Source organism: Echiichthys vipera (genome assembly GCF_963691815.1).
Source record: "Echiichthys vipera genome assembly, chromosome: 10".
Classification (NCBI taxonomy): domain Eukaryota; kingdom Metazoa; phylum Chordata; class Actinopteri; order Perciformes; family Trachinidae; genus Echiichthys; species Echiichthys vipera.
In genome coordinates, this window is record NC_139835.1 from 18877640 (window position 1) to 18890644 (window position 13005).

The 13005-nt window shown below is 37.5% G+C and overlaps 1 protein-coding gene across 1 annotated transcript; it reads right to left on the minus strand.

The window, feature by feature from the left end:
* Positions 1-356: 356 nt before the first annotated feature.
* lnpa (limb and neural patterns a) lies at positions 357-10980 on the minus strand. The gene is made up of 13 exons (XM_083921005.1): positions 10909-10980; positions 9968-10050; positions 9456-9497; positions 6854-7041; positions 6708-6766; positions 6552-6592; positions 3934-4017; positions 3792-3843; positions 3477-3695; positions 2274-2379; positions 2005-2075; positions 1536-1691; positions 357-1359 (listed from the first exon to the last, which is right to left on the minus strand). Exons 2-13 carry the CDS (start codon positions 9992-9994, stop codon positions 1187-1189), a joined length of 1218 nt encoding a protein of 405 aa, XP_083777131.1. The 5' UTR covers positions 9995-10050; positions 10909-10980; the 3' UTR covers positions 357-1186.
* Positions 10981-13005: the final 2025 nt, after the last annotated feature.

Below are 13005 nucleotides of genomic sequence, written 5' to 3' on the forward strand. Positions count from 1 at the left end.
CTGGTCGGGCTCTGTGTCAGCACCATTATCTTACGCTGTCTGAAATGATCAATGAGCTAAAATAAAATGATCACAAGCTAAAATTGGCCTGCTAATGAAAATGGACTGTTTAAAGATGCTCCTTGGAGAGGAGCTGGCCGGAGAAGAAATGGGGGAGCAATTTAAAACACATGACACAATCAAGAAAGCAGGAATACATTGGAGCTATTGTCATCATCACTATTTACATGTTTGACCTTTTCAAATCCTGCAATACTTGCTTTCATAAGTCAGATAATTCTCCAGCGTGTACCTTTAAAATAATCCCATATCTATGTGGATGAATGAATGAGATCATGACCACACATTTATAGATGTTCTCTAAAGTTTATTTAGTATTATTTATACAGAACAGGGATCCAGACATCAAGTAAACAGATACAGTGTGTAAACAGTTAAATGACTGTATTGCCTTTATGTAAATAGGATTTAATTGACAACACTGAAGTGGAGACTCAAAATAAAAAAGGCACTTACGGCAGGAGCACAGTACTGACAAATCACCTTTCCTCCTTTTAAGCAATAAATACATGTGCACTGTATGTGCATTCTTATTATGTACCATTGTGTAAACATGTTGTTAGCTGCAGCGTACCCCAACCAACACTGTCATTAGCGGCACAGCATTATAGAAAAATATATATAAATAGTTTCCCATTAATAAAAATGTATTTCCCCCACAAAATATTTCTTGTTTTGTTGCCACAGTTTCCAATGAACCCAGATGCTAGAAATTCAGTCACAAACAAATAAAATTTGGAAAGAAGAAGAAAGCACTGGAAAATATTTTTTAAATACACAACATCAAACACAACTAAGTTCATGTAGCATAATCCTTATTGCTTTGACTAAGAGGTAATGAGAATGGGCTGGACATGTAATCATACAGGAAAGGTAGGTTGTTTGTCGCTTGAACCAAGTGCTTAAGATCTACTATTTATTTCATTACTAATGCTAGAACTATAAAAGCAATTCTCAAAAGAAAGGACATTGTGTACTGTAAGCTGAAAATCACAACAACTGCTGAATTGTTACTGTGTTAATCCAACTGACGGCATTTACTTATAAGTTTATCGCATTTCTTCAAAGAAAAAAAGAAAAAATAAAGTTCCAGCCTGACTTGTGTTGAAATTTCTACTCCACTCTTTTATTCCACTTCCATGGCAGACACGTCTTGCTCTTCGTCAGATTTTTCAGAGGGCGGATCTTGTGACTCTGGGGTGCTTTGGCCATCTGATGCAGAGGTGGGCTCTGTGTTTGTTGGTGTTTCTGACTCTTGGGTGTCTGTGTCCGCAGAGACATCAGCAAGCTTCGTTTGCCCTGATAGAGATTATTATTCTGTTTAGATTTGCACAGATTTCAAACGTAAGTATCAAATGGACACTACTGTATATATGTACAACATAATTTTCAATCTTAACATTTGATTATATGCATGATCATCACACTTTAGATGTATATTCCTTGTGGATAAAACCTGCTTGTGTCATTATCACCTAAAATGGATTGGTCGCCATCTACATCAGCAGCAGGTGATGGTGTGGGTTCCTCAGATGACATCCTCAGCTCGCCAGTGACCTCGGGGAGTCTGGGTGCCTGAGGCCTGGTCTTTCTTGCGGGGTTCAAGAAATAACAATATGCACACCGGAAGGCTGAAACAACAAAAATGAAACACCATACATATAGTTTGTCACTTCTCTAATACATTCTCCAAACAGACATAGATTAATATACATGAATATGAACCAATGACAGAAAATGCCAGAGATGCATAAACACTTCAGATTGATGTGTAGCACTGGTTTGCATATTCAATCTTGTTGCGTTTTTTGCTTACAGGGGTCGGTAGTAGCAGAGGCATTTAAGAGCTATATGATATACTACACTGCCAAGTGCTAGAGGGCAGATGAAGGCACAGTGTTTGATTGAGACTGACAAAGGGTGTTGTGTTTCTCTAAGTCTTACCAACGTATTCAAATTCCTCTTTTAATGCCATGCCGTTATGGGACAGACACTGCTGACAGACGAGAGCATATCTATGGAGGAATGAACGACAGACCAGTTAAGACAGCGTACAGTACATGGAGACTGGCATTATATTACATAAAAGATAATTCAGCACTTATTCAGTTCTTATCCAAAAGTTGGATGATGAACCTGCTAAATATATTCACTTTACTTTCCCAAAGAAATATACACACATTTGTGTATTGCTGAAAAGGACGGCCGTGTACCTGTTTTGAGGACCATCTCCAACAAGATACTCAATGACTCTATCCATAGCGCCTCTTTCTCTCGGGACCACAGGTCTGGCCAGGGGCGGGCCTGGGGGGTGCATCCCTGTTAAAGCACGACATCAATGCCTGTTAGACACAGTCTGTAGCCTTGAATACAAACTGCATCAAACAGGGGCTGCTGACAGTAAAAACTAAGTGAAATTGTGAGGTTGAGATTCACAGTTTATTGCAAAAACCATGATGAATTTTACAAAAAACCTGCCCCTTTTTCTTAATGAATAAACACTGGATCTCACTTGCAAAGCACGTCCAGAATCCCTGCTGTGTTGGTGAGTAGTAATTAATATAATCTAACATCAAGAGCAATCATAGGAAGATGACTGGTCATTTCTGTGAGACTTGGCAGAGTCTCAATATCCTGCTGGTTATTAATTTACCAACATATGGAAACTCAGTGGTGACTCTTTGTATCAAATTGCTTTTCACTTTCAATTTTCAGCAGAAGCAGGTGATAACATCAAGTCATGTAAACCATTTGCAAGGTGTTCCCAATGCCAAAGGCAATTTCACCAAGCATTAAAAGACATTTAGTGAGATTCCACCACCATTGCCCAGAGAACAAACGCAGGTCTGGTTAATTAATCATAGTTAATGCAATCCTGATTCGTGCATACCTCACAGTTCGCATTCCACATGGCAATTAAAGCATGCAGCTTCCTTTAGGAACACATTTCCTTTAACGTTCGCACTTATTTGCATCTTCTATTGAGTGTTCATAGTCCAGAAATAATTTATATTGAATATTCAATAACTCACTCCACCGACATCTTCCATACACATCAACTGTTCTATGGAAAGTTTAGTGTTTCATATTAGCTGGCTGGCTTTTGAAATCTCTAAAAGCAACCAAAGATGTAAAGCACAAGCATCATAATCTTGACTCTTTCAAAAGCTATCACCTTTGTTCAATCTTACTTCACAATTATACACTTGTTTGAGAAAGGTTGGACCTTTTAGTGAGATATTTGCAAACTACATTCATGCAATTACCCATTACAACTACTGTATAACATATACCACCCTTACTGACAACACACACCACAGAGCCTTGAGCAACTGGGGAAACAGAGCCAGGGAAGAGTAAATCACACCTTAATCGACCACATTATGATGTGGTCCCCCTGTGTGCAGGTAACTCACCGACTCCTAGAACAGGTGTTCCAGGGGTCACAGGCCTCCTCATCAAGCTCTGCTGAGCAGCCATAGCAGAGAGGCTCCTCTCTGGGGGTCCACCTGGAGCAGAGTGGGAAGATCGTCCAGGATAGCTGGGCCCAGGGGCAAGAGGAGGACGGGCAGCAGCTCCGCTCGCAGGATTCCCCACTAAGGGGGTCTTTGGGATGACATTGCGCTGGCGGAGCTCTTAACACAGAAAACATTTCAGGTTGCTTAACAATACTAATAAATTCCAAAGGAGAAGTACAGGAGGTAAAACAATGCTTCAGAACTCATCGCTACCTTGTCCTGGTTTTGGAGTCATCTGCAATCCAACTGGAGTGGATTCAAGCTCCTTTATATAGAAAACAAGAGAGGATTTATTATTATGGAATAAAAATGGACACAGTTATTTATGTTACAAAGTAAAAACAAACTAACTCACATTTTTTCTCTTGGAATCCGGATCAAATCTCTCCAGAATCATTTTAGCATTTTTATATGTCTCAGTTTCCATCACTTCTTCAAGCTTTGAAAAAACAAGAAATTAAAAAAGGTGTTATAGGATAAATTCTTACATCATTGTTCCAATACATTCATTGCGCAAATGATTCCTTTAATAATAACTCTACTGCCGAGTAATTATTTGATGATCACCAAATGTAATTAATAGGTGTTTCATAAACTCACATTAATATCTTAGAATCGACTACCATAACATTACAAGTAAATGTGTCGGAGAAGTTATTTCACTAAATTGTACATCTTCATTTAAGTACCAAACATTTCTAAATGTTTACATATAATATGAAGAATAATTACGTTCACTACTTCGATAATGGGGAGTGTGAAAATCCATCAGCCCTAATTATTGAAAGTTATTAGACTTGACAGAGGATGACAAGCTATTCCTCAGATTTATTTCTTTCCTGCACTAAATGCTATTAATTAAAGTGACATTAGCAGACTGGTTTACTGGGTTAAGTTTCTGTACAAATCAAAAGCTGTTTGTACAGATCGTAGATCAGCATGTATCTTGCTGCAATATGCTGAGAGTATTGCAATACTACAATTCTCCCTGCATAACTTGGAAGAATGAAGTGCAAGTTTTCACTTCACTGGAGGCCACTAGATATTAAATTACAATGTGTTCTGTAGAGATTATGGGTTTTATAATGGGTTTCTCTCACTTATCTGACCACCGTACAAGCCACAGATGCATGACAATTGTTTTTTGAGATGTCACTTTGCAGATCTCTCAAGCTCGCAGAAGTAATTTCAGGGACATTGGAGAGAAAATCTCTTGGGTGCAAGTGGTGCAATTTTTGTAATGGCTTTATAACTACTACTGCTACACTGAGTGACATGGTGAGTCTAAACATATCCTACATGTAACAATATATTAAATAGAATATACCATGCTTCATATTAACTTCAAAAACGTCAAAAACCTAGTCTTAAACTGCCACCCAGTGTGGCGGTGATACATAATCTCTGAAAATAATTCGGTTTTCTAAAAACGTCGAGCAGCACCTGACCAACTGTTCATCTGCTAAAAGAAAAGCCAATCAATTGTTTGTTCTATGAATGGGCTCAAAAGGCCTTATACTTTCATATATATATTACTTTTTTTAATTAAATGATTTTGAGCAATTAGTTGCTGAGGTGTGATAATCAGTTCAAAATGGGTATGGGACTGGTAACATGAAAAGACCCATATAACTTGACTGTTCAGCTTTGTGGCATGAAAAAAAAGAATTATGTGCTGGAGTCTCATTTTCTATCATGATACATGATAAAAACAGTGCAAAGTAAGTTATATTGAGTACTTTTATCATTATGGAGCAACTCTGTCCAGGTTTCTCGAGTGCCTTCTATATCCAGCCTAGACTGAACAAACAGGAGGACATACAGGTGGATGCTGCCATGGTCTTATGAACTGACGGGCAGACCACAGTTTGTGAGGCTACACAGCTGTGTGTCCGACCGTCTCGTGGGCCCCCCCGGGGCCTGTGCTATCTCCCATCCTGTTCAACATCTACACAACTGTGAACTGTGTCATCTGTAGAAATTCTCAGATGACACTACCATTGTGTGGCGTGTAGAGGGTGGCCAGGAAGAGGAGTGCAGGGGGAACCACATGCAGCTGAATGTGGCTAAGACATGGGAGATCTTGGTTGATTCCACAAAGAAAGCAGCCCGCCTTCTACGGACTGCATCAGTAGGACTGATGTGGAGATTGTCAAATCCTATCCTATAAGTATTGGACAACAAACTGGAACTGACGTTAGTTCGTGTATGTGGCTTTACTTTCTGAGGAGGCTCAGGTCCTATAATGTATACAACAAGATGCTCCACATGTTCTATCAGTCTGTTTTATCAGCTGCCTGCTGGAGCACACTCATAAAAAGGACGCCAATAGACTGAACAAGCTCATAAAGAAGGCTGGGTCAGTCATTGGATCTAAGCTGGTCACAGTCGAGGAGGTGGCAGAGGACAGAACGCTGGAGATCATGCACATGTCATGACATGCTAGCTGCTAGGCTAAAGAGTACCTTTACCAACAAACTCAATCAACCCTACTGTACAAAGGAGCGATACAAGAGGTCATTCCTGCCGGGTCTCATCAGAATCTATTTTATACATCTGCTTTTGCCAGGACTGCAGACACTGAACTGATCATGCACTAAACTTGATTCATTTGTAGTAACAACAAGATATTTCGACTATATCCATAGCTGGATTGCTTTTAAATTATGGATTTGATATTTTACTATTCTAATATGATTACTATTAATCAGTGGCTCTTTGGATACTAGTATATTTCATTGTGGTACACTAATATATTTTATTGTAACAAGGTTATTAATCCTCAGCACCTTATGCCTTGTTCATGTACTTGTTAGTGTATTTTATTGTATTTAATGTACTTGTTGTATTTTTAATATATCTGGCTGCTATGACGATTAGATTTCCTCCAGGGATTATTAAAGTTATCCATTTATTAAAAGTCAATCAATAATTTACTGTATGAGACAGGAGAAATATAAAAAATCCACTTACTATTTTCATTTTTTGTGCTTTAAGATCCTCTAACTTTTCATCTGAAAAAGAAATAAAATATTTTTTTTTTACTTGAAAACCCAACAAAAGTTTGAACACAACACACAAATGACTGTTATGTGGTAAATTATGCATAAGTAGCAAAAATGATCCTACTATTTCTTTCAGTTCTTCGTGAAAAAATCATTATAAGCATTTTGCGAAGTAACCAAACTCTAAAGGGAAAAGAAAAAACGACAGTTGTTAAGTTACACTGTGGTTACAGTTTAGTGAAAATGTGGCTGACTATCTTGTACACTTACAATAAGGGAAATATTATGAAGGGAAGAGACAATATGAGCCGTCCCATCAACTGTTCGGGCAGGTACCAGAAATACACAACTATACATGTGAGCAAGAAGAGAAGAGACGAGTACAGAAGAAGTCGCCCGACCCATATCTTCAACTGCCTCTGATACTTCTCACTGTATTCTTCAAGAATCTGTATATCCTGTGGGGGAGGAAGGAAATGAGCATTATAAAAAGTACCCAAATATGATTCTATTAATAAGACAGTGACTGTGGTTAATAACAATTATTGTTCAACACATATTTAGAGCTTGGTCTAATGTAATGCATAACAATTGCATTGCTTTGAGCATCAGTTTGATTATTCTGTGTGATTTTGCCTACATTTTCCATTATCTATTATTAAATTATGAATATTGTGATAACATTGTATAACCAACCAGAACTTCCTCTTTTTGTAGCAAAATTCCGCTATATAAACTAACATGACCCAACGATAAATACCCAAAAATAAACAAAAAAGGATTTCCATAGGGAGAGTGAGAGTAAGACTAAGGAAATGATTAGCAAAGTTCCTTGCTCATAATTACTTACGAAAATGTTTTTTTTCCTTCTACATACATTTTTGTGGCCTGGACACATTATATAAAGAGAAACATCCCCCACACACAACATCTCACAGAGTCAAAGTAACTCTTTATGGTTCCTGCTTCTGCCCTCAGGTCTAGATCCTTAAATTAATGTTTAAGTTAAGTTTCACAGCAGGCTCTTCCAGTTGGACTGGGCCATATTCTTTTATAATCTTTCCCCAAATATTTTGTAAATTTATTGAGTGTAAATTAAATGTTTTACAAGCCTCTAGTTAAAATAACTATTTGTTTTGCAGCTTTTGGATATTGTACATTTTTGAGAGCATTTTATTTTTCCTGTGTTTTTATCACTGCCTTGATGTCATGTGATCAACAGTGGTGATGGAATGTCTTTACATAGATGCAAATGGAGGCAAATTCTATTAGGAATAACTATTAAACTTGACTTACTATTACTGATGTCTTTGCAGGACTGAAACTTTTAAGTGAACATGCAGCATATCAGAGAATTATTATTCAAACATGACATTAACTAGGGGGAGCAAACCAGACAAATGCTTTGGTCAAAATCCTACTCAAACTCAAGGCCACTGTACTGTACTGTAAGTACTTCATTATCATTTGGCAGTTAACAAATTGCTCATTCATCTTTTGTTTTTTCGGATTGAAAAGTTACACCAATGCGTCAAAGTGCTGAGTAAGCCCATCCATAAATACCCGGTGGACAGAATCGGACCTACTCTGGTCACTATGATTCTCCTGTAACATGTGTGTCTGTCACTCTAAAACTGGATAAACAGATCTCACATTCAGCCTTACAGTACATCATGCACGTGTTTGCATATGTGCCGTGCAATCAAGCACATAAAACATTTTCGTAGGCAAAATATTTATGTATAATAGGTGACTGGATTTTTCTAGGAGTAAAATTAAAAGGCCAAACAACCGACTCTTCACAACGTCAATGCCACCTGACCTCTTCGGTATATGTGTAGAGTCTCTTGCTCCAAGGACATGTGCTGAAAATAGCACAACACTAGCTTAACAGTAGACGAGCAGTAAAGCCCCATCACTCAGCAAATGAGGAGCTGATTTGGCATTTGTTGTAAAATCTGATTATGGTTAAAAAATGCATGCTTATAAAACCTGACTTTTCATAATATTAATATACACTAAGCATCTGTGAAATAAACACACAATACTGTCAAATGATAGGACTGTCTCACTGACTGTAGTGCTAAAGTGTGAACATTTGAAATCGCTAATCGTACCAGGTCCATGTCGAGTGAATCTGTACAGAACATGTGGGGGTTTCTGGATTGTGTGAGCTTTAATGACACTGACATATGCCTTTGGTCAGTTTTACTGATAATGCTTCATTTGTGATTCGCTCATTAGACTGACAGTGGGCGCCTTCTGCAAGCTTGGATGCATCCAACCTCAAGGGACTCTTTGTAAAAAACTCTACTTCTGTTCAAATGTAAACAGGGCATAAAGAGAATAAAGAAAACATTGTTGAATTTCTTGCTTGAGGCACGTTCTCCCTCTTTTTTAATACCATAATGGGAAATTGTTGTACTGTTTTATCAAAACTATTTTCTTAAAATGAATATTTAGACTATTTGCTATCTGAATCAGTGATACAGTGATATTTAGAGAGCAACGCAGCTAATGGCCGTATTTAATGCCGATATATTGTTTTGTCTGTGTTCAGTTGTAGGCCATAAATTGCAGCATCATTTTGAAAATGCTAAAAAAAAGACATTCTGTTATGGTGTGGATGGCCCCTAAAAGGCTTCACAGCTATCTTTGTGGGTTTTTATCCACCTACTCATATTGCCAGTTGGGCAGTAAACATGACAAAACATTAAGCTAGAGCATGGATGTGTTGTACTTTGGTAAATGCACAAAAGGGTATCTCACACTACATGCAAATAAAATTAAATAAAAACTTAAACTAAATTTTTAATTAAATGTGAATAAGAATTCCAAACATCACTTTTGGCAATCTATCTGACAAGCATACCTTATCGATTCCCTCCAAAATGTCCACAGTGGATGGTTTAGCCTGTAATGCAAACATTATGAAATCCAAGTCAGAGAGAAGAAATGAGGACATTTGCCATAATAACAGGGCTGCTTCTGCAAAAGATTTCTTGAGTATAACTGGAAACTTCCTGTTTCATCTTCCACATTTTCTGTATGTGTCATGTGTGCCTTCTTCCGTTTTTGGTGATAATATAGTTAAGTCTTTACATGCCAATATGCCAATGAATAGTGATGCCAGGAGGAGATTTACTGTAGCATAAGCATCTAAATTGTGATATTTGATATAGATCTCTCTCATGTGACAACCATTTGTGACTAAAATATGGTGTGGTAGAATTATTTGTTAAGAGCCGGCTATCTAAAGTAAAACAATTACATCTAAAATGTGTTATTTGACAAAGCAAAACTATAACTAATGTGCAAAATGACATAGTTTGTATGACCGACGCATGAAATACAAAGACAATCAGTAAAGGTTTGAAAACAAACCCTCCACCGTGAGATGACGGCCCCCATGTTGATGAGGGATTGTAGGATATTCAGTTACTGGGAGACCCAGATAACCTCTCCACCTGTTGACAACAGTGATGGGATTCAATTATACACTCAGTTGGTATATTATAAAAATACATGCAACTATAACTAATGCAGTGTAATACAACGTGCCTCCTACAAATGCTGCCTTCATGAACGCTGTAATGCACAGTTTTTAATAAAACAAACAAGTTCAGGTTTTGATTCAACCTAGGGAGGCTTTTGTGAGGCTGATGAGGAATTATAATGTCTCAAATAGTATGTGGTATATACTTCACTGCTATAGCGCTAAATGGGGGTGGACAAAATAGTTGAAACATCTTTCAGTTAAATGCAACAGCTCTGCAAATAACTGCATCCAAAATAACATTTAAAGCTGCATCCTCTCAAAGACAGTCTCGATAAAAAATGAACAAGGTTGCTGTATTGGAGTGCATTATTAGTTCTAACTTCATGTAACTTTTTGAGTGTGACAAACAGCAACATAAATGAGACTGCCACATACTAACGCTCAACACTTGGACGTAGCTCTTTTGATGTTAGCAAACTAAAGAACTTCAGTCTGTTGTCGGAGGCAACGTTCATATCGGAGGTTACCTAAACGCATCACAGCAAATGTTTGTAACTTTCCTATACAAGTTCTCAACCCATAGAATGCATTACTGGAGCACACAGCTAACAACAAGTTAGGGTTAGCATCGCCGTGCAACCAGCTAGCCATGAGAAGCTAACCGCTAGCTGGGGATGCTAACACTAAACAGCCTGCAGTTCATCACGATAATAAGTTACAGCAGTCGTTGTTAGCTAGTGAAAAAGCAAGCGAGACCAAATAATGGCCCTGGAAAAGTGAGCGAATCGCAGCCAAGTATTCTGAAACACAGTGCGTTTGTATTTACCTTTGTAGTTGGAGTTTGTTTCGACAGCCTGTGGCAGAACTGCTGCTCTGTCCTCTTGTGTGTGTGTGAGTCAAGTGGGAGTGTCTGCTGAAAGAGCAACATGGGAACCTGAGCACCGCCAGGCCTTCACGGTGACTAAGGTCTGTCTCTAATGAGGTCCACTGCAAGTTAATGTTGTTATGTTGCAACTAAATGACTAAAGTGTTCTTATGTAACCTATAGGAAAACAAAAGTCTCCTAAAGAAAACGGTGGACCCCGCACAGTGTTTGCGTGGCAAACTTTTAAGTCTGACACTGTTCTTGGTTATGAATATCATGAGATTTAGCTGGGCTATTATTAATAACAATAATAATAATATAATACGTGACACTAGTAATTGCTGTAGCTGTAGTTGCAATACTAGTAGTAGTAGTAGTAATATGATGAGTGGTAAAAAACAACAACAAAAACTATGATACCTATACTTAGATGAGGGCAACACCAAAATACATAATTTATTAATTAATCTTAATCTTAATGTGGACTTTTGAAATCATTATACCTAACTAACCTGCTTGGCATGTAATAAGAAATATTGAAACACATTATTTAGACTCAGATTTTTTTATTATTATTATTCCCAAGTAAGTTTTCACATACATGGCATTTGCCTTGCTATTTGGTAGGTACAATATACATTTAAAAATAAATAAAAAGTCAAAACCATAAATATAGAATAGAAAAATTACCTTTAAATATCATACATGTACAATTTAACTACTATAACAAATACTATGACCAAATATGTAGAAAATAATAAGTGTATTAGAATCGGAAAGCTATACAGGTATGTGCAGGATATGCACAAATATTGAGATATATAGGGGGTACAGGATGTGCAAAGTTCATATTGATATTGGATTGGGGTCTTCTGTTTCTGTGATAATTATATTATATCCATGTGAGACAACCACACTGGTAGCATTAGGGTGGCTGTTGCACAGTTGGTTGACCATTTATTGGCCATTATTTGCAAGGTTGGTGGTTCAATCGAGTCTTTCCTCTGCCCCCTGTTGAAGAGTCATTGCACAAGTCTCTGAACCCCAAATTACTCTCATAGTATGTGCATGCCAAAAGTGTCTGCCAAGTGAATGTAATGTAGTTGCAGTTGGATTTTTCTAGAAGTCTAAACAGTGTCAACATTGCCAGAAGGGCCTGCATTAGGACAATGCTATCTTTCATATATAGTAATAGACACAGTACACAAAATGCAATCATTTTCTCTGTTAAAGTGCTGCATCTTATCCAACAAAGCTTTTGCAACATTGTAAAATGGCAGTTTGTATAATTGCCCATGCTATTGTTAGATTTGAAGGTTTAACACATTGAATTGCAAATATAACTTAAAAAGTAGAATTCATTAGTGTGTGTGAGCAGAACATTGGCCTGAGGGTGCTCATAAAAGCTAGAGCAGATCATAAAAAGCCCATTATTTGGTGAAAACTAGGTGTTAAAACACACTAAACAATGTAAACTGAAAATGTGTTGTTCCAGTAACGTCAATGAGTACTAAAGGATTTGCTTTAACGGCAGCTGAATGCCATACGTTTGCTATTTAATTTAAAAGAATACTGAGGGTGGAATTACAACCACCACCACCTTTGCAGGACATAGCAGATGATGCACCTCGTGTGCTCTATTTTATTAGAAATTAATAAAATGAGTTTCTTCCCTAATTGAACACAAGTAATCTGTACTGATGCTTGATGATGTCGTGTCAGTTTATCATTCTGTTTAAATAATTTGTTCATATATGTTTGTAATGGATGCATTTCCCTGTCAGCTGACAGAGGAAATTATTAAATTATTAAATGACTGAATGGTAAACCTTTAGCCACACAGTCACTTGTGCAGCGACTGGCATTGTGATGAAAACAATACATCTGATTGATGTGGATCCTGTTTTTCCTTTCATTATGAGCCTCTGTACAAGTAACCTAATCATATTGTCCTACCTATATACACACACTATGTGTTACCCTATGTTCTTGGTCAGACCTCTGAACCAAGCCCATGGTGTAAGAGATCTGACCCAGCTGTAAAATAACTGTTGAACT